Source organism: Conger conger, chromosome 17 (genome assembly GCF_963514075.1).
Source record: "Conger conger chromosome 17, fConCon1.1, whole genome shotgun sequence".
Classification (NCBI taxonomy): domain Eukaryota; kingdom Metazoa; phylum Chordata; class Actinopteri; order Anguilliformes; family Congridae; genus Conger; species Conger conger.
In genome coordinates, this window is record NC_083776.1 from 5,548,816 (window position 1) to 5,568,756 (window position 19,941).

A 19,941-nucleotide genomic window follows, 5' to 3' on the forward strand; every position below is an offset into this window, starting at 1 on the left:
TAGTGCTGTACCTTGGTATAGTAATAACATGGTAATAGCAGCTGTAATAACATAAATCGGTGCTATAGGGGAGCCCCACTCACCAGAGACACCCTCCCCAGCAGGACGGACTCGGTCTCGTTGTGCAGGGCCTTCACAGTGCTCGCCACCTCCATGGCTGTGTTCCTGCTCAGGCTCTGTGGAGACCAGGAAACAGCCAATCAGCAAGCTCGCCTTCACAGCGACGACCAATCAAAAAAGCATCCACCCGCCCACTTGCACTGTTGCAGGAGGGAGAAGTGGTGAAAAGGCTCTCTAGTGTCTTGCCGATAGGCTTTGTAGTGTTGTCAGATGAGGTCAGGAGGTCGTGGTTTGGGGGGGTATTGTGTGTGTGTGTGTGTGTGTGTGTGTGGGGGTGGGGGGGTCTCTCTCTCACCTCGGGGAATTTGGGGTGCGTTTTGTTGATGGCGTGAGAGGAGGCGTTGACGGCGTGGGCCAGCTCTTGCTCCAGGAGGCCGTTGGTCTTGGCCGCCTCGCAGATCCTTCAGACAAGCGACACAAACGGAAAGAAGGTCAAAGGTCGGTGTGGACAGTGACACAAGCAGCGAGGTCAAAGGTCGGTTTGGACAGTGACACAAGCAGCGAGGTCAAAGGTCGGAGGTGAGAAGGAACAGTCCGCCGACACCTTTCACCGCATCACCGCAGGGGATTACACTGTGTCAAACTACGCCCAGGAATCCGCATGGAGAACATCCAGGTAGCTTCTCTGCTGTCCTCTACCAGTGTGCTCCACCGTCTCTTATTTCGGGCTAGTTCTTGTGAAGTTGTCTGGATAAGGAGTCTTAAAAAAACATGTAAACCTGTCTGTCAGGGTCCGGGGGCGGGGCTTGGCCAGGGGGGCGGGGCCTTACCTGGTGATGAGCTCCTCGGCAGCGCGGGCGCACGCCTGCACAAGCCCCGCCTCCTCCTCGGTTGCCAGGTCGACGGACTGCTGTGAGTAGAGGTGGGGGCGCACCGGGGGCTTGTCGTACTTCAGCTTGTCCTCCCAGGACTTGAGCGTGTTTTCGAACGCCTGAGCGCGCGTGAACACGGAAAGGAACAAGGCTCAAAACACGCATTACAACACACCTCACTGCCGAGCTACACTGCACCGCCCTCTCTGGTTCTCACGAGTAATGTACACCACTGGTGGCTTTAGGCTGGCCCAAATCACTGAATTCTGTATGTGTGTGCTTCCACTGGTGCAGACTGACACTCTCTCCCTCAAATGTTCTCAAAGAAGCCTTGGGTCTGTTTTCCAACATTACATTGCGGCTATTTAGCTGATGATTTCATCGTTGACTTGACTTTGCAATGGAGCAATGTGGGGTTAAAGGCCTTGCTCAAGGGCCCAACAGCTGTGTGGATCAGTGGGGCTTGAACGACCAACCTTCCGGACTGCCCCATCGACCCTGCCCCCCCCCCCCCCCCCTCACCCGGTCGCGGGTCAGCATCTGAGCGCGGTTCTTGTGCTGGATCTTGATGATCCCGGGGGGCTGGATCCAGGCCTCCCCGTCCACCTGGATGGGCATGCCCTCGTCTCCCAGGATGGTGATCTTCACCGAGCGACACTGAGGGGGAGGGGTCAGAGCGGACACGCCCGTTAGTGTGCTGCCATGGCAACCACCCCCATAAGGGAGGTCACCTGTGCCAGCCTGACGTAAGGAAGCTCACCTGTGCTGTGACATAAGGACGTTTACCTGTGCTGTAACTTCAGGAGAAGCTCACCTGTGCTAGCCTGACATAAGGATATTTACCTGTGCTGTCGCTCACCTGTGCGATCCTGTGGTGCTGGAGTTTTATGACCCGGGACACTGCCATCTGCATGCTGCCGAACACAGCGACCACCTCCAAGATCTTATCGTCAAACGACGGCGCGCAAAAGATCTGTAAAAATGTGAAAATCACAAAAGATCAGAGCTGCTTTAATGTATCACATAAACTATAAACAGCACATTATAACAGTCCTTAGTACTATGGCCAAAGGGTGCTGCCAATCATGTTCAATGCATGAAGTACAGGCTACTGTGCTCATTTTTTTTATCCCACTAGAGGGTGCTACTACGTGACATTTTCAGGAATGAGCTTTGACTAACTCTTTCATATCCAGTATCCAATTGGGTTTATTGATATATAATTTTTCTATCCATGAATGCAATAACTCAGAGTCTGATCTGAGTCTTCCTGCTCACTAACAACCGGAAAGACAAGCTGAATGCTCGTATGGTCATGAAGAATTGGCTAAACTGAGGGAAAAAACACGGTGCTCACATCGTCCTCCTTGGTGCCGCCCCAGAAGTTGGTGCCGCCGGCGTAGCTGGGGATGTTGAGCACGGCGATGCCCTGGAGGCTGGGCAGGGGGATGTACTGCCCGTCGCACTGCAGGGGACAAACCCAGGGGTCATCTGTGAGTCTCCTCGTATCACCCCGCACTCAGATTTAATCAACATTTGTCTTTAACCACAAACACAGTTTGGTAAGTTCAGTGATCAATGTCAATAGTGTTTGTGAAGACAAAGTGCAACACTTGTGGTTACATGACATTACATTACAAGGCATTTAGCAGACGCTCTTATCCAGAGCGACGTACAACAAAGTGCAGATCAAACACAAGTACAAGTGTGAAGAGGACCTGAGAGGACAGCATGGTTCTGAGTCCAAGTGTGACCATACAGATACAGTTGGAACCCTTTAAGAATACATCAACTTCCGAAATAGCATACCACCCCACCCTACTGAAAAAACCTAGGTTTTGAAACAGCTGATAGCTGGTTGACCGGTTCAGACCACCTCCCAGTTTGACAAGGTTTGACCAGCTCACAACTCAACTGGTAGCTGGTTGGCCAGCTCAATTTCCAAGATGGCCATGCTGCCATAGCTGGATTTTACAGCAGGGATTTTTTTTTGAGAGTGTAGTAATCCCACTGTGACAAAATCGCCGCCTCTCCACACAGCTCTCTGCAGTAGTAATCCCACTTTAACAAAATGGCCACCTCACCTCCAGCTGCACCTTCTGCTCCAGGTTCTTGTAGGTCCTCTGCAGCAGCTCCTTGGTCCCCAGCACGCCGTACCACATCATGTTCTTGGTGCGGCTCCTGCAGGAATTACAATCGGATAAGAAATCAGAAATGCTCATCAAGAGCCTGGATAATTACTCTCATTAAGCACTCTTTCGTTAACGATAATTGGAGCAGCCATGGGATGGTCACATGTCAGCAGCCGAAGAATACATCAGAACATAAAGAAAATACAAATGTTTAATTTTTTTTCAAGCGTAATTCTGATGTTCATATCTTTAGTCACTAGAATCCCTGCTAAGCTAGGTTTTGAAACAGCTGGTAGCTGGTTGACCAGTTCAGACCAGCTCCAAGCTGAACATGGTTTGACCAGCTCAAGCTATGTTTTGAATTTTCAAGCTGACAAGCTGGCATCACTTGGTTTCACAGCAGGGATCACAACACAACCACAATTATGTGCAACATGCTGCGATTGTGTCCAACACACTGAGATTGACATTGGCTGAAATGAGCCTATATGTACTGCAAGAACCATCGTGCAAGTCATGTATTATTCAAAGGGCAAAGTGCAAAGTGCAATGGGGTCAAACAAAACTGCGACTTGGCCGGATAAGTTGGAGACTAATGCAGAAAGCAGAAAAGGGAAGGATGAAAGGAGAAAGAGGGGAAGAGGAAAGAGATCTGGCCTGCATTTCTCCGGGTGTTCCTCCCGCTTGTTGTTGAACTCCAGGGAGATCTTGGCATCCAGTCCGATCCCAAAGTAGTTATTCATCACACACCTTTCCGAGTAACCCTCTCTGCCAGGCACACAGAGGTCACACGGAGGTTACATAGGGGTCAGAGCCGGTTTAAATCTCATGATTAAAAACACACAGTTCCTGTGTCACTGCCCAGAGTTCAGCTGAGGAGAGGAGGTAGAAGCTCAACGCTATAAAAGGACAGATTGCGGTCAGGGGATGACTCATCTGCAGCGCCATGCTATGAATTTGATTCTGCACTGTAAATGACAACATCACAGCTTTTTAAATATGAAATATGAAAATGAATGCCTAAACAGAGAAAACAACAGCAGTGGTGAATATCACTGAATCTGGGGGCTCAATTTTATCTTTTCTCCTCTGTTACTCTGTAAAGTGTCTGTGACAGTCTTCTGTCAAAAGTGCTATACAAAGTTTAATGTGAAAAATGTAATAAATCCTGACTTCGACAATGACAGATAGCCCTCCTGTTGTCGCCTCTCTAAACGTAACCTGGACCACGGAGCTGAGGAAGCCTTACAGCGAGTCCAGGTCGGGATCGATGAAGGGCATGGCACCGAACGGGTCAATGTTGGCCAGCAGCATCTTGCTGATGATGGAGCTGCCAGCAATGGAGGCGGCCAGACCAGCCCGTAAGCCTGGGCAGAGAAACACACAGATGCACCCGGACTGAATGGGGAACTGCGCAAGTGTGTGTGTGTGTGTGTGTGTGTGTGTGTGTGTGTGTGTGTGTGTGTGTGTGTGAGTGTGTGTGAGTGCGTGTGTGTGTGTGTGTGAGTGTGTGTGAGTGTGTGTGAGTGTGTGTGAGTGTGTGTGTGTGTGTGAGTGTGTGTGAGTGTGTGTGAGTGTGTGTGAGTGTGTGTGAGTGTGTGTGAGTGTGTGTGTGTGTATGGCCATGTGTGCATGTGTGTGTCTCCGTACCAGGGCAGATGATACAGGTGTGTGTGTGTTAGTGTGTCTCTCTCAGTACAAGGGCAGATGATACCTGTGTGTGTGTGTGTGTGTGTGTGTGTGTGTGTGTCATACCAGGGCAGATGATGCTTGTGAGTGTGTGTGTGTGGTACCAGGGCAGATGATTGGGTGTGTGTCATACCAGGGCAGATGATGCGAGTGACTGTGTGTGCGTGTCGTACCAGATGATGATGCAGATGAGAGTGTCTGAGTGTGTGGGTGTGTGTGCGTGTGGTACCAGAGCAGATGATATGGGTGTGTGCACGTGACGTACCAGGGCAGATGATGCGTGTGTTCAGCACAGGCAGGTTCTCCTTGCTGGTGGTGAAGTGGGGGATGGAGAAGGAGCCGCATGATTGGTTACTGCGACTCATGTGACGCTCAGTGGGGGAGCAGGGCGTGGTCTTCGCTGCTGGAAAAAACGACATCATCATCCATCAACCAATCATTTCATTACGTAAAATGTCCAGTACTAAGATCTTTCACCTAGAGCTGAAATGTAGCACCAACATGCCTCATAATCCAAATCAGGATTCCCCCACCAGCCACTATTCCATCAGTTTAATCATAAAACATTTCCTCAGAAACCACACTGACCTCCAGCTGTGTGTGACTAGGACGGTTTCCAACAACCTACATCAAACAACTGTTGAAACGCTTGTCTTGTTTATAGGCTTATATTGTTGTTTTTTTGAAAGGAAATGTATTGGGCCGTCCAGAGAGTGAAGACAAAAGGGACTGCATGTCGGAAAAAAACCCCCAAAAAAACAATTAAAAAACAACAACACAAAAGCCGTCTAACAGCTGTGAGATGGATGAATGAGCAAGAATACCTAATGAGTACAAACAGCCAAAAACAGCTTCTCATCCCCCATCCTGGACAAACAGGAAACGGGCATTTACGTCAACAGGAAGTGAACTCTGTACTCTACACAATGACAAATCCATAAGATATCATCACCCTGGCGTTATGCGTAATATCGTGTTTAGTGTGACTTGGTCATAAACCAGCTCATGACTGCATACATCTCTTCATCTGTATATTTTTGTATTTACTTCCCATAGTTTACTCCTGGCTGCAAAGCTTTGTACATGCATATGGAAGTTGCGATAGAGATACACTATGCAATTACATAAGTAGGCCCTTCTACAAGTAGACCCACTAGAATAGTCTTATGCTCCTGGTTGATAAGTATCCCTTCAACTGCATCAGCAGCGAACTTTACATTTTCATTTTATTGTCTTTAGAACCTTAGGTGGTCAATTTTATTTTAGAAGTCATTTTGATTGCTTTAATTTAACTGGACATTTTATTTAACTAATTTAAGCGTACTGAGTGGTGGTCTAAGTCAAGTCATTTTGCATTCAAGGAAGTTAATGCAATATGTAGTTCTGGCAAATCTGTGTTTGTCTGTTTTTTAAATCTATATATAGAAAAAAAGATCTTAGCGTTCTGCTGTAATTCATATGTATTACAGTAGATGGCAGTGTTTGCTCTATCATAGCCACGGGAAGTCTGCACAAGCTCCTTCTTAGAATTGTCGTAATGATAACAATCGATTTTTAGTTAATTCGATTATATGTATATAATAACTGGATTTGTGTAGGCGATGGAAAGATAGCCCACTAGCTATCTTAAAAATAAATAAACTACTGCGACCAATCACAAGCGCGTTTCCGGTTAATTAGTTACTGCATCCCTAACGAGCAGTCAAGTTCAAACTTCGAACTTGGCTATAAAAATGCCTCCGGAACGAATTTCGGATTTCTTAAAAAATATACAACCTAGGAGAAAAAACGTAATGCATGTTAACGTGAAATTTACCCTGCTTTTGGACCTAGCAACAGTACGACTAGCCTAGCTAACATTCAAACGCGGCGAAACCCTCGCGTTAGCCTCGGAGTTTGATGAGGGATTATTTTAGTAACTGACGGCACTTTCGGCTAGCAGCCGTTATGTCTGGTAGGTTAGTTTCATTCGATAACCCCTTTTCCGAAATCTGAACAACGGATTTTCCAGTCGAAGGGCTTCAACTTCGCAGGAATGGGTGAATCATGAGCATCGCACGGGAGTGCGCTTGGTTCCGCAGTCTACGGTAAGAGAGGGTTATTTTAAAATGCCGCTGTGCAGAAACTTGTTTAGTTTTTACCAATGCTTAGTTTGTTGTGCGACATGCGACTGTCTCACTATTTCAATGTTCGTGTGTCGGGTACGCATGTGCACCGTGCATGGTTTGCGGATAAATAGTCTTGGCGTTGGCGACTGAAATAAGTTGATCTTGCCTTTCTCTTGAACCTAGTCGCATTGGTGTGTTGTGGTTTGTTGAGCTACGTTAGCCCTGTGTTATCGATGCTGTGCGGAGGGGTGCTTTTTGTGTGCGTTGCGCTCAACTGGTTTGGACCCAGGTCCCGCATAACCTGAATCGACTCTAGCTCTCTGCGCGAAGAGTTCTGGTGCGTTGTGTTGTCTGAGCGGTGCGCCCGTAACGATCTCTCTCTCCCTCTGTTAAATCTTACTCACTTTGTGAGAAGTCACCGATTGTTCAGTTTGAATTGGTTCTCACCGTGTCACGCAATTGTGTGGTGCAGGGGAAAGATGCTTTGTACATGATATCATCAGAATTCCCTGTACACCCCCACCCCCAACCCCAACCCCAACTCATAACTTCCCGCTGGTCGCTGACGTAGGCTATGTCCTCTGCAACCGCCTGATTAATTCATTTCCCTCGCGACCTAGCTGTCATGCGCAGCATGCGTCAGGGAACGCACATTGTAGCTAGAACAATACAAATTCTAACTTTTTCCAAACAAAAGGCATGAACTAGTAAGTATTAGTCGTATTTAAGGAAGCGTAATGGTGCGCCTACAGGACGGAGATTCCAGTTCTTTGGTGTTCTCGTCCTTCTCGCTGTCCTTGTCTTCGTCCTCGGCCTCCTTTTTAAACTCGACGGGCGACTGCAAATCCTGCTGTCCTTCCGTGTGGGCGTTCTGCTCATCGACCACTGGACGGGGAAAGAGAGAGGTGTGTGTGTGTGTGTGACGTACCATTGAGACATACATTCTTCACATTTTTAGTAGCAAACCAGTGGTGTAATTTTCTAAGAAGTCAATGGGATATTTGAATAGACAGAATCAAAACATTCTATGATTGTCAGTAATAAAATTGCCAAACACCGAGAACAATTACACGTTAGTTGTCCTGTGTGCGTGTAAGTCGCTCTGCATAACAGCATCTGCTTAACGTATGCCATGTTTCCTTTGCACATATGCCCGCCCCCCATGACTATGACACTACTAGCATCATAGCCAAAAACCATAAGCAGTGTTTTCTTCTCTTTACTGAATGTAATGCTTCAAACTCTGAATTTGATTGATTAGAGTGACTCCTTTGATCCTAGACAGTCCTCCTTATCGGTCTTTATGTCTTCTTGAAATAAATGTCACTATTCATTTGTGGTTTTGTATGTGGAAAGTGGGGTCCATACGCCAGATTTGTTTGAATAAATAAATACATTTGCTGATGATACTCTTAGAAAAAAAGGGTTCGGAAGGGGTTCTTTCATCGGAGAACCCTTTTTAGCTGTTTATGTAATCTTCTGTGTGATCTCCCAGACAAAGAACCATTTTGCCTTTTAACTAGATATGGGTTTTCTATGGGATCACAGGCTTCCGAATGGAACCATTTTTTGTCATTAGATTAGATTAGATTTGCACCAATGCAAATGCATGTTATTTAGCTGAGGCTTTTTACCCACAGTTGATCAGACTAAGCAGGAAACAATGTGGGGTTAAGGGCCTTGTTCAATTGTGGCTCCACTGGAGATTGAACCCCCGATCCTGTGGGTCCCAGTGATCTAACTTAACCGCTAGGCTACAGGCTGCACGGTGTCAGTGTGTAGGCTAGTAGGAGCAGGCTAGCAGGAGCAGGCTAGCACTAGCAGGCTAGCAGGACCAGGGTTGCGGGGTAGCAGGAGCAGGCTAGCACTAGCAGGCTAGCAGGACCAGGGTTGTGGGGTAGCACTAGCAGGCTAGCAGGACCAGGGTTGCGGGGTAGCACCAGCAGGCTAGCAGGACCAGGGTAGCACTAGCAGGCTAACAGGACCAGGGTTACGGGGTAGCACTAGCAGGCTAGCAGGACCAAGGTTGCGGGGTAGCATTAGCAGGCTAGCAGGACCAGGGTTGCGGGGTAGCACCAGCAGGCTAGCAGGACCAGGGTAGCACTAGCAGGCTAGCAGGACCAGGGTTGTGGGGTAGCACTAGCAGGGTAGCACTAGCAGGCTAACAGGACCAGGGTAGCAGGATGTGAGCTGGCGGGCCGTACCTTTCTCGGCCTGCTCGATGATCTGCCTGACGGCCTTCTTCAGGCTGTTGGCGCGCAGCATCAGCTGCTCGCGGGGCCGGAACACGGCGTGGGGGGCGGAGCTCTTCTCCGCCGCGCTCTCCTTCAGCTCCGACAGCGACTCCTCGCTCGGCGCCTCCACGGACTCCGCCTCCTCCTCCTCCTCCTCCAGCTCCTCCTCCACGATGGGCGGGGTGGTGTGGGCCGGGCGGGGCATGGCCTGCGCCTCCGTGTTCAGGGTCTGGAGGAGCGAGTCCAGCTTCTCGTTGAGGATGGCACACTGAAGATGGACGGACGGACAGACAGACAGGTGTCATTCAGAGAGAAGGAGAATGTGAGAGTGTGAGAGAGAGAGAGAGAGGCTACACAGCAGAATGTAGTAGGGCCATCAAGAAACAATGTCTGGTCGAGAGGGACTCAAGAAAATGAATTTCTGACAAAGGGACTCAAATGAAATTGAATCAAAGCAGTCCTAACTGACACGATCCAAACTGACATTTTGCTGACATTGCCTTAACTGACACGATCCGACGTTCTGACATGATCCTAACAGACACTAGCCTAGCTGCCATTGTCCTAAAGGACATTATCAGTGTGCTTCAGTTGTTCTGAGACTCTTATAGGTAAAACTCTCGTTGGCGATACTCTAGTTGGTGAAACTCTATTTGGCAAAAGTCAACTAGAAAAAAAACTCCTGTTGGTGAAGCTGAACTCACTTTAAGGGACATGTTCTCCGCTTCCTCGGTGTTCTCTGTGCTTTTCTCATACGACTTCCCCACTTTGGCCACAAAGTCCTTCACCGTTTCACACAGAACCCTGGGACAGGAGGAGAGGAGAAGGGAAGAGGGTTTTCTTTGTTGGTTTTACGTAGTGGTGTAAATGTAAATGCAAATGCATTTGCACCAATGACTTACTTTGCAGAGGATATGACCACAGAGTGCTGGTCTGAGTTGAGGATCTTGGTGAGGTGAGCAGCTACAGAATCTTCGTAGGCTGAAATCTGAAACTGCATAAGCAGCAAGCAAATGATGATCAAGAAATGACAACCTCAGAACGAAGGATACTCACGATGAGCTCACAACAAAATGTGCAAGATTATATTATCATATATTCACAGGAACAGCTAGTAAACCTATGAAAAATGTTCTTGCCTCACTACTTTGTGCATGCACGAGAACACAACATTTTGTGGGAGAATTTTGGTTATTTGTAGTTGCTCTGGGGTTTGGCATATCCTGTGAACAGCCTGTTCAGTTTTTTTGCTCCTTAAAACTGTGCCATTCTGACAGGAGACAGACGGAGACAGATTTTCCCATTTATGTAAAATGTTCTTTTCTTTTAAACATTTAAGTATTTTCCGGCGAGTCCTTCTTTGCTCAAATAAACGGTCCAACCCCCAAGACCAGCTAAGTCACTGCAGTGGGTAAGAACAGGTGGTGTTGAATAATGTGTCATGTTTAATAATGTTGCGTGGTTAATGTGGCATGTTCAATAATGTTGTGTGTTTAATAATGTGGCATGTTTAATAATGTGTTATGTTTAATAATGCACCGTGTTCAATAATATGGCGTGTTTGTGAAAAAGAACACCTCTTCCATACCTGGCACTCCTCAGACCCTCCCGGGGTGACCGCGCAGATGTGCTTGGGAGGTATTTTAATCTCGTACGTCATTATACTCCACCTGGAACACAGAGCGGCGGAAAGTCACCCTCCACAGCCCGATTCCCCTGGCTGCCGTTGGTGACGAGGTGGAAACTGGCGCACTGCACTGAGGGCACGCCATTAGCCGGGATCTAAGACACCGACACTGAAGGCCCTCTCCATCTACATCTAAATACATCTAAGTAGGCATTCGCAAAGTGGTCCCCGATTGATCGGATTAGGAACAGGAAGCGTTCGCACCTCTTCTCCTCATACGGCAGCCTGTGAAACCATTGGTTGACGCTTTTATCCAAAGCGACTTGCGGTCGATTAGAATAATCAGGAGCCAGTGTGGGGTTAGGGGCCTTTGCTCAAGGGCCCAACAGCTGTGCGGAACTTATCGTGGCCAGACCAGGGATCGAGCCACCGACTTTTGCGGGTCCCAGTCACGTACCTTAACCACTACGCTACAGGCCGCCCCGCACCCTCCCTCTTTTATGGCAGAAGTACCGTACCTGTCCAGCATCTTGGTGCTCGCTCTCTCCAGCTTCTCCAGGATCTGGGGCAGCTGTGCGTCGTCGTCACAAGATGGCCCCCATCCCAGCACCCGGGCGAGGTCATTTCCTGTCCCCAGGGGCAGCACCCCCAGCTGGCACTGCAGGGACACGGGACGGCACACTGAGTTATACTCCTCCCGAGTTATTTTTGCTCGACATTCAGCTGCAGGTCAATTCAGCACACAGACTGGACTGCATCGTCACAAGTCCTCATGAGATTCTCAGGGGCATGCTAATTTGGCAGAAAACCCCTGGAACCAAAATGACACGTGTGTAAATATGTTGCTGGGTAATTAGTGCTTCCGATTTGTCTTCACACCTAACTCCCAGGTAAAGGGAGGGTGGAAAACCTGCTGGTCTCAGTCCTTGCTGATCCCTGCAATAAAGCTTTACGGTTGGCGTCAGAGCAGTCGAAATTGGCATATGTCGCTCTGATGACATGTAAGAAATTATTGATACAAAACCGTGTGATGCTACTTCAGATAAGTACAGTAATGATATCTTGCCATTGACTGAAATATCCAAGACCAAATTTCCTGCAGATGGTGTTGACACTACAACTTAACTTTGGTGAAAATTTGGGGAATAGGACGTTGGTTACCCCAGAGACAGAAGCTTAGCTTCAGGTCCAATTGGCTGTCCTAGCTTGGCTTTAGTGGATGAGATATTTCTCGGTGCCCGTTTGATGCCTACCTGTTTGTGAAGGTTCAGCTTATCGATTTCGGACAGGACCCAGCCCACGCTCCCATCTCCCCCGCACACCAGGATCCTGAAGTTGTCAAACTTTTGGAACAACCGTAAGCTGAAAGGCAGAAACCACAAGAGGGCGCTGTCGTCAGCATCGTCCTCAGCCACACAATATTAACACCGTCTCTAATGAATCGTTGGGATCACTTTGAGCCATTTTCTCCAGCTGTGTGAACGATGAAACACTGACAGCCAATCAAAATTCAAACAAATTTACAGGGCATCACGTTCAGAATGGCAGATGACTGCTGTTTATGGAATGTTATCGTTCATCAGTGTGGATGCTCACATCGTTATCGTTGCAGTTATAGTTTTTATATTGCATTACATTACATGTCATTTGGCAGACACTTTTATCCAAAGCGACAGTTGATTTTAGACTAAGCAGGAGACAATCCTCCCCTGGAGCAATGCAGGGTTAAGGGCCTTGCTCAACGGCAGTGTGGATCTTATTGTGGCTACACCGGGGAGCAATGTAGGGTTAAGGGCCTTGCTCAAGGGCCCAACGGCAGTGTGGATCCTACTGTGGCTGCACCGGGGATCGAACCACCGACCTTGCAGATCCCAGCCACCTTAACCACCTATGCTACAGGCCGCTCCTTTATAGTTATAGCCTAGTTCTTGGTGTGGTTCTTGGTCCAGGGCAGGGCTCACTCACCCTAAGTGCGGCCCACCATTGACCAGGTCAAACACCTGCGCCGGGTTGAGCAGCTGCTTGAAGCGACGCAGGAACTTCACCCCCTGGTTGTCCCCGCTCTTGGAGTTGACGAAGACGAGGAGCGGGCTGGCACAGGACGGGGGACAGGTGGCCTTCCAGAAGCCTGCCCAAAAAAAGAGACGAGAACCGCGTTAACTCCACACCCAAAAACTCTGTTTTTGGTTCTTAAACATCATCTTATGGATTTCAGGATCGAAAGATACAACATTGGGAAGGTGTACAATATGGGAACTCTAAGGGCTGTGCAGGGTGTGATGTTTGCTGACAGGGCTAGTGCCAGATGGCAGTCTTTGTAATATGAGACATTATCATGAGTCCATTCAATTTTATTTGTATAGCACTTTTTACAGAAGATTGTCAAAGACGCTTTACAGAGTAACAGGGCAAAAAGGAAAAGGGCTAACACCACGTCAGAGCCCCAAAATAGCAAATACAGGAGGTAAAAAAGACTCCCCAGTGGGGGGAGAAACCGTCAAACAGTGGCAAAAAAAAATTATCAGGAGGAACCTGGCTATCGGGGGCCGACAAAGGCGTAAAGGTAGGATTCCCAAAGCGGAAATGTCGTCAGAAATCTATTGCAGCAATTCAAATGGGTTGAAGCAGTTGAAGCAGTGTAATTAAAAAGCACTTTCAGATGGTCATTACCAGTCCCTCAGGTGCCTGGGTTAATGAGGCCTCGACCTCCAGGCTGAAACAGGAGGCCCTGCTCAGCCTGAGCACTCTCCCTTGTCATATTCTCTCGTGATAATTCAATACCAGCAGCGGGTACAAAGGTAGCAATTGCGGTAAGGCATTTAGAGATCTGCAATTATTTGACAGCTGTACAAAAACAAATCAAGAAATTGGATCGTGAAGCTCAATCCAATTGCTTATTTTTTTCCTTTTCTTGCTCCCAGTCTTTCCTTTGAGCGGGAAAACATCAGACTCCGAGTCGGTACAGTAAGACCATTCCTGCACTTCCAAAGGGCCACGTCATGACCATCAGTTACAAACCCAAACCTGTTTATTGTAACTGAGTCCTGCGAAGGTCAAAGGCCACCCCGCAAAGACTCTTCAAACGTTGCGAGCTGCCCTTCCGGGTTTGGGTGAGCGGATTGCTCTGTCATTTGCTCCCGGCAGACAGCGTTTGGTTCAGGCCTGACATATCGATCCTGACCTTTTCCGCTGTCTTTAAATATCTCGGACAGATTTCTGCAAGCACAATAAGACATGTGACCGTCCGACTCCCCCATCCATCACCCCGCCCCCACCCCGCCTCCGTTCCCCCGGCTGTCGAGGCGACCAGTAACCAAGGCAACAGAGAAAAGTAAAGTTCACACGGCGCTGACAACCTTTCGGGAAGTCTGCCGCGAGGAGCCACACGTGCCTAACGGGGCGAAAGGCCCTCTTGACTTTTCTGGCTGCGGTAATCAGATATTTATTTTTCTGCCTCGGTTAATTTAGCACTGTAATTCTTATGATGTAGTCTGTGTAGTATGTCAAATGAACTGCATTTATATAGCGCTTTTATCCAAAGCGGTCTACAGTTGATGCCTCTCATTTAACCATTCACTCTCACACTCGCACGGCAATGGCGACTGGCTGCCTCATTTGGTGCAATTGGGGGTTAGGCGTCTCGCTCAGGGACACTTCAGCACACCCAGGGGGGAGGATCGAACTGGAAACCCTGCCAGACTGCCAGACGACTGCTCTTATCTCCTGAGCTAATGTTGCTGCCTGTAGCTGTACCTGTTCAACCAACAGATAATTATCACTATCTGAGGGAGGGTGGGTCGGATGGGAGTGGACCGGGCAGGTGGAACCAGGGTTGCCCACCCCTGCTCTTGATAATGCAGTGAATAGAATATATCAGTATCAGTACCATGGAAAGCCCCTTGGGTGATACTGTGGGTCCCAGGTATTCAGTTCCAGTGAGTGGGTTCTGAGCGGGTTCTGAATTTGCAGACCTACCGTCCGAGTCGATGCTGTTGAGGGCCGTGGGAGGGATGATGGACACTTTGCACTGACCCAGGGGACACTTCCGGGGATACAGGTCCATGCAGGCCGTGTGTACCTGTCAAAGCAGAAAGACACAATCAGCACGGTTACACTGAGACTGGGAGAATCAGTCAGCATAGTGACACTGTGATTGTAAAATCCTGCTTTCTTCTCTGCACACCAACGTGGAGACAGGAAGACCACAGACTTGGCAATTACCAGATTTAACTGTCGGAAGCCATTTTGTGATTCGATACTGGGCATAATTGTATTTTCGAGCAGCGGTTAAAGGCACTTAGGGCTGTTCCTATTAAAGAATGAAACCAGAGGAAACGGGACAACTGGACCATTTCCTGCGCTTCATCTTCAAGTACTTAATGGAACCTTAAAAAATGTTAAGAGCTTCAATTTATACAAACGTGCTCTGTGATAAACGTGAGGCAGATGTATAAATCAGACCCTAGAAACCAGCCCCAGTGTGACATCACAGATCACAGATGGGCAAGGAGGGCTGTATCTGTGTCTGGATTTCAGACCAACTTCTGCTATTAATAATTTAATTAGCCCAAGCATTTCCATGATCTGTCATTTTTATGGCACATTTTGTGATTTTGCAGTTGATAAATCTTCCTGTCTTTTAGCATTTACGACTGACTTGTAAGACATGCACATACTGTATGTTTTGGTTCATATGGCTAATTAGCTGATTGAGCCAGGGCAAGTGGTGGCAACAAAATCCTGCATACACACCGGCCCTCCAGGACTGGAGTTGCCCATCCCTGTCTTCAATCATTCAGTCTAATGGCCTGTTCAGACCAGGCAATCCGAATACGATGTTTTTAGGACAAAACTGGATCAGTGTGCACTAAACGGTTTCAAAAAATGTCTCCTGAAAGATAAGACGGACCTGCTCGTCCAATCAGAATGCACAAGGGTACTGGCTGCACAGACGTTGTTATGGAAACAGTCTTGTTCCACTGTGAAGGTGTGAAGTCTGTGAGATGCATGAGCGGAGTGTGTGTGTATATGTGTGTGTGTGTGTGTGTGTGTGTGTGAGGGTGAGGTCTAAGTGTTTGTGCATGTGTATAGTGTGTGTGCGTGTGTGTGTGGTATAAGTCTCTAGTCTAAATGTGTACACTTTCGGAGTGTGCGGTCTAAGTACGTTTTGTGTGTGTGTGTGTGTGTGTGTGTGTGTGTGTGTGTGGTATAAGCCTCAGGTCTAAGTGTGTACACTCTCAGAGTGTGAGGTCTAAGTGTGTTTAGTGTTTGTTTGTGTGTGTGTGTGTGTGTGTGTGTGTGTGTGTGTGTGGTATAAGCCTCAGGTCTAAGGTCTAAGTGTGTTTAGTGTTTGTGTGTGTGTGTGTGTGTGTGTGTGTGTGTGTGTGTGTGTGTGTGGGGTATAAGCCTCATGTCTAAGTGTGTACTTAGACCGCCGGCAATGCACCGGCACCGACAATTACCCCGTATTTCTGCTTATTTGTCTTCTTTCGTCCAAACAGTTGAAAATAATCAATAAGATAATCAATACATAATCTAATCAATAAGCAGAATCAATAATGGCATGGAATTGATAGAATCTTAACAATCCCCATCTCGATATAGGCGTCAGGTCTACGTGAGTACCGTGAGTAGATAGTGCTGTATGAGTGAGTCTGGCTCGTGTGGGTGTAGATGGTACAGACCCTGTATCAGTGTGTCTGGCTCGTGTCGATGTAGATGGTACAGACCCTGTATAAGTGAGTTTAGCTCATGTAGCAGCCTTGCTGACGGTAGGGTTAGGGGGTTAGGGTGAGTTTGTGGTCTGGCTCATGTGGGTGCAGCCTGGCTCCATGGTGGTAGGGTTAGGGTGAGTTTGCGGTCTGGCTCGTGTGGGTGTAGCCTGGCTCGATGGTGGTAGGGTTAGGGTGAGTTTGCGGTCTGGCTCCATGGTGGTGGGGTTAGGGTGAGTTTGCGGTCTGGCTCGATGGTGGTGGGGTTAGGGTGAGTTTGCGGTCTGGCTCGTGTGGGTGCAGCCTGGCTCCATGGTGGTGGGGGATGCTCACCATGGCCTTGCACCAGAGGCAGCGCCAGTCCTGCAGCCTCAGGACGCTCCCGCAGGTCTTGTCGCACACCGCGCACCTGGCGCTGACCGGCAGGTTCCCCTCCATCCACTGGTGCGGCATGGCGATCTGCGACACACACGGGACACAGCGCCATCAGGAGGAGGGGGGGTGGAATTACACGCTTACCGTGTAGGCCGAGGGGATCTGAGACACAACCGGACCTCTGCGAGACAACGAGGGACTCTGCAGTAGCTCGCGAAAAATAACCGACGTCCACATCGACGGGGGTCCAAGGTACTCTGCGTTATATAGCAGGATTATTTTTAAAGAGCCATCGTTATTATATTGTTTTATATCCAGCAAGGAGTAAAAACAAAAGACTAAAGAAAACGGCCCACGCATTACAGCAAAAAGCCTTCACACAACTGTACAGCGCCCTCACGGGGAGAGAGACGGAGCGACACGCTTCCTGTTAGCCTGCATCGCTCCATCCTCTAACTCTCCATCTCTCTTTCCCTCTGACTCCCCTGCCTCTACCTTTCTCTGGCTCTTTCCCTCCCTTCTGTACCCTTCTATACCCATGTATTATGTACAGTTCCCTTCCTGACTACCCTCTTCATAGTCGCCATGGAGTTGGGCTGGGCAGTGTATGTTATTCTTAGGTATACAGGTATGAATTAATGCAACAGTACACGGTTTTGTAATACTGTTGTTTGTGGTATTTTATTGTTTTTCATCCGTTGAATATTATATATGGACACGAAACGGTGCACACCCAGAAGTCGCAGAAATTAAGATGTGCTGGTATGGTTCTGAAGAATTTTCTAAATTGAGGCATTCATTTTGATTTCATGTTGTCTTTAAGGAGTACATAAAATTTGTATGTGCATTAACAATCGTCCTTATTTCTTTACTGTGATCATGTGTCAATCAGATGTTTTGGTCTGTCAATAATATGGAGACTATCACATGATACACCCTTCGGATTAGAGGCTCGAGCTCTTCCTCACCCCGTCCTCATCCTCGATGATGTCCTTCCCGATGGAGGCCAGCGTCGTCCATTTGCAGTTGTTCGTGGCCCTGACGGCGCACCGCTTATGGGCTTTGAATTTGCACACTGCGGGAAAACAAAACAGGAAATGATGTCATTATTTCTCCCCGCCAAAAGCATTGTTGAGGGCTCTTTTTGTTTTTGCACTTGCCATTTTGGGTTTCCTCACTCGCGCCTCACTTTGTGCGCGTCTGAACCGCCAGCCGTCGATAAATTGCATTTGCGGCACTAATGGCCGTTACGCTGAAAGTACTTGAGGAGAAAGTGATGCCCTCGTCAGATTTAATTAGTCTACTGCTGCGGTATAGAAGCGATGCACCGGACACACGTGTGCGCACACGTGTGCGTGCAGACACGTGGACTCATCAAACACCCACACCACCCGTTGTCTGTTCGCGAGGCCCAATTAACTCCAGGCAGGCAGATCGGCGTTTGATTTCCTTGGGTAATTGATTCTCGGGCTTAATCTGATTAGGACGGCTCATCTGGGTGGTCGCAGGAGGAATATTAGGTGCCTGATCGATCACGTGCCTGTCTCGTCCGTGTCGCCCCCGTTCGCCACGTAACCAGGGTCATCGCCCGGGGCGACCGTGTCGCTAACCCCGTCACTGTCCTTCACAGAGCTGTCAAACGCTTCCCAAACGCTTCTGAAACGCTTCCCAAACGCTTCTGAAACGCTTCCCAAATGCTTCTGAAACGCTTTCGAAACGCTTCCCAAACGCTTCTGAAAGGCAGGCGTTTCATTAACCGTTTCAGTGCCAAGAGTGCACTCAAGCATAACCACCATATGGCACTCTCCACCTTGTACCGTTTCAACCAATCAAAAGGACTGCTATACTATTGTCTCAGAGCCCCAATTAAAACTGTTTCCGTGCCCCCCCCCCCCCCGCCCCCGTCTGAAAAGGCTCACGCATAAACGAGCCCTGTCCCGTTTCCACGGGAACCCTAATTTAGCGGCGTGTAAAGCCGTCGCACGCCCTCCGCACGCCGCGACGTCTCGTCTCCGGGCGGATCCGGCGAACGCGCAGAGGCTCGCCAACACTGATGCTGAGATGTGCCCCGGCTGTCCTCCCCCGAAGGCCGAAAATATATCGCTCACCACCCCCTTTAGAGCGAGAAAAACAGCCTCCGCCTGACTCGGAACACGCCAGCCGCACGTTCTCACACGAGCGGATGCCGGAGTCAACGCCGCAGCTATAGCGAGTGCGGCCGACGGCACTGTCGGGATCCCTTTCAGAGCCCTTTGTTTTCCCGGCCGCGTGAGCGATAGACTCTCTGACAGCCAACCGAAATCCAGCCAAATGTAAAACAAGGCATCACTGTCAAAATGGCTGTTTACAGAACGTCATCGTTCATCAAATGGAAAAAATTAAATGGTGAATGTCTGCACTTATATAGCGCCTTAATCCTGTAGAATTGATGCTTCTCATTCACCCATTCACACACACACTCACACATACACACACACACACACACACACACACACACACACACACACACACACACACACACACGCACTCACACCAACAGCGCTCGTCAGGAGCATTTGGGGTGTTAGGTGTCCTGCTCAGGGACACACTGACACACCCAGGAAGGGATCGAACCGGCAACCCTCCAACTGCGAGATGACTGCTGTTACTGCCTGAGCCAATGTCACCCCTGGACTAAGGCAGCCTATAGAAAACCCATAGAAGCAGCGGACTTGTGGTTGCAGTTCATTGCAGTTGCACACCAAGGACCCGGGGGTTCGATTCCCGGTCCTGCCAAAAAGCCGAGTTTGGCCGGCTCTCGTGGAGCGGCATAAATGGCTTGCTGCTCCAGGGGAGGGACTCGGCAGGGTTAGACTCAATGCTGTATGCGGCGATCCCACTAACCAACCCCTCAGACATGTATTTATACGTGTGGCCAGGGGCAGAAAGGGGGCAAATTCAGTCAGTCACTCGGTCACTCACTCAGGGAAGGTTTGCGAGGCGTGACCTAGGTCTGCACATGATCTGTGCTTGAGTGTGAATATGCATCAGACCTGGGTGAAATCCATCCATCCATCCATTATCTTAACCCGCTTATCCTGAATAGGGTCGCAGGGGGGCTGGAGCCTATCCCAGCATACATTGGGCGAAAGGC

General features: G+C 48.8%; 1 protein-coding gene across 4 annotated transcripts in view; it reads right to left on the bottom strand.

Moving 5' to 3' along the window:
- Nucleotides 1-19,941, bottom strand: part of dgkh (diacylglycerol kinase, eta) — a 61,216-nt gene that overhangs the window by 11,017 nt on the left and 30,258 nt on the right. For 3 of the 4 annotated variants that reach the window (XM_061225469.1, XM_061225471.1, XM_061225470.1), the window contains 21 exons: nt 17,777-17,883; nt 16,767-16,892; nt 14,698-14,800; nt 12,688-12,850; nt 11,976-12,084; nt 11,241-11,380; nt 10,684-10,765; nt 9,998-10,089; nt 9,800-9,899; nt 9,066-9,363; nt 7,612-7,746; nt 5,019-5,156; nt 4,314-4,431; nt 3,722-3,832; nt 3,017-3,113; nt 2,290-2,397; nt 1,792-1,905; nt 1,455-1,589; nt 891-1,051; nt 416-521; nt 84-176 (listed from right to left, as the gene is read on the bottom strand). In XM_061225469.1, the coding sequence (XP_061081453.1) occupies nt 84-176; nt 416-521; nt 891-1,051; nt 1,455-1,589; nt 1,792-1,905; nt 2,290-2,397; nt 3,017-3,113; nt 3,722-3,832; nt 4,314-4,431; nt 5,019-5,156; nt 7,612-7,746; nt 9,066-9,363; nt 9,800-9,899; nt 9,998-10,089; nt 10,684-10,765; nt 11,241-11,380; nt 11,976-12,084; nt 12,688-12,850; nt 14,698-14,800; nt 16,767-16,892; nt 17,777-17,883 (2,636 nt within the window). The remainder of the gene's footprint in view (nt 1-83; nt 177-415; nt 522-890; nt 1,052-1,454; nt 1,590-1,791; nt 1,906-2,289; nt 2,398-3,016; nt 3,114-3,721; nt 3,833-4,313; nt 4,432-5,018; nt 5,157-7,611; nt 7,747-9,065; nt 9,364-9,799; nt 9,900-9,997; nt 10,090-10,683; nt 10,766-11,240; nt 11,381-11,975; nt 12,085-12,687; nt 12,851-14,697; nt 14,801-16,766; nt 16,893-17,776; nt 17,884-19,941) is intronic. The other variant, XM_061225472.1, reaches the window with a different exon arrangement.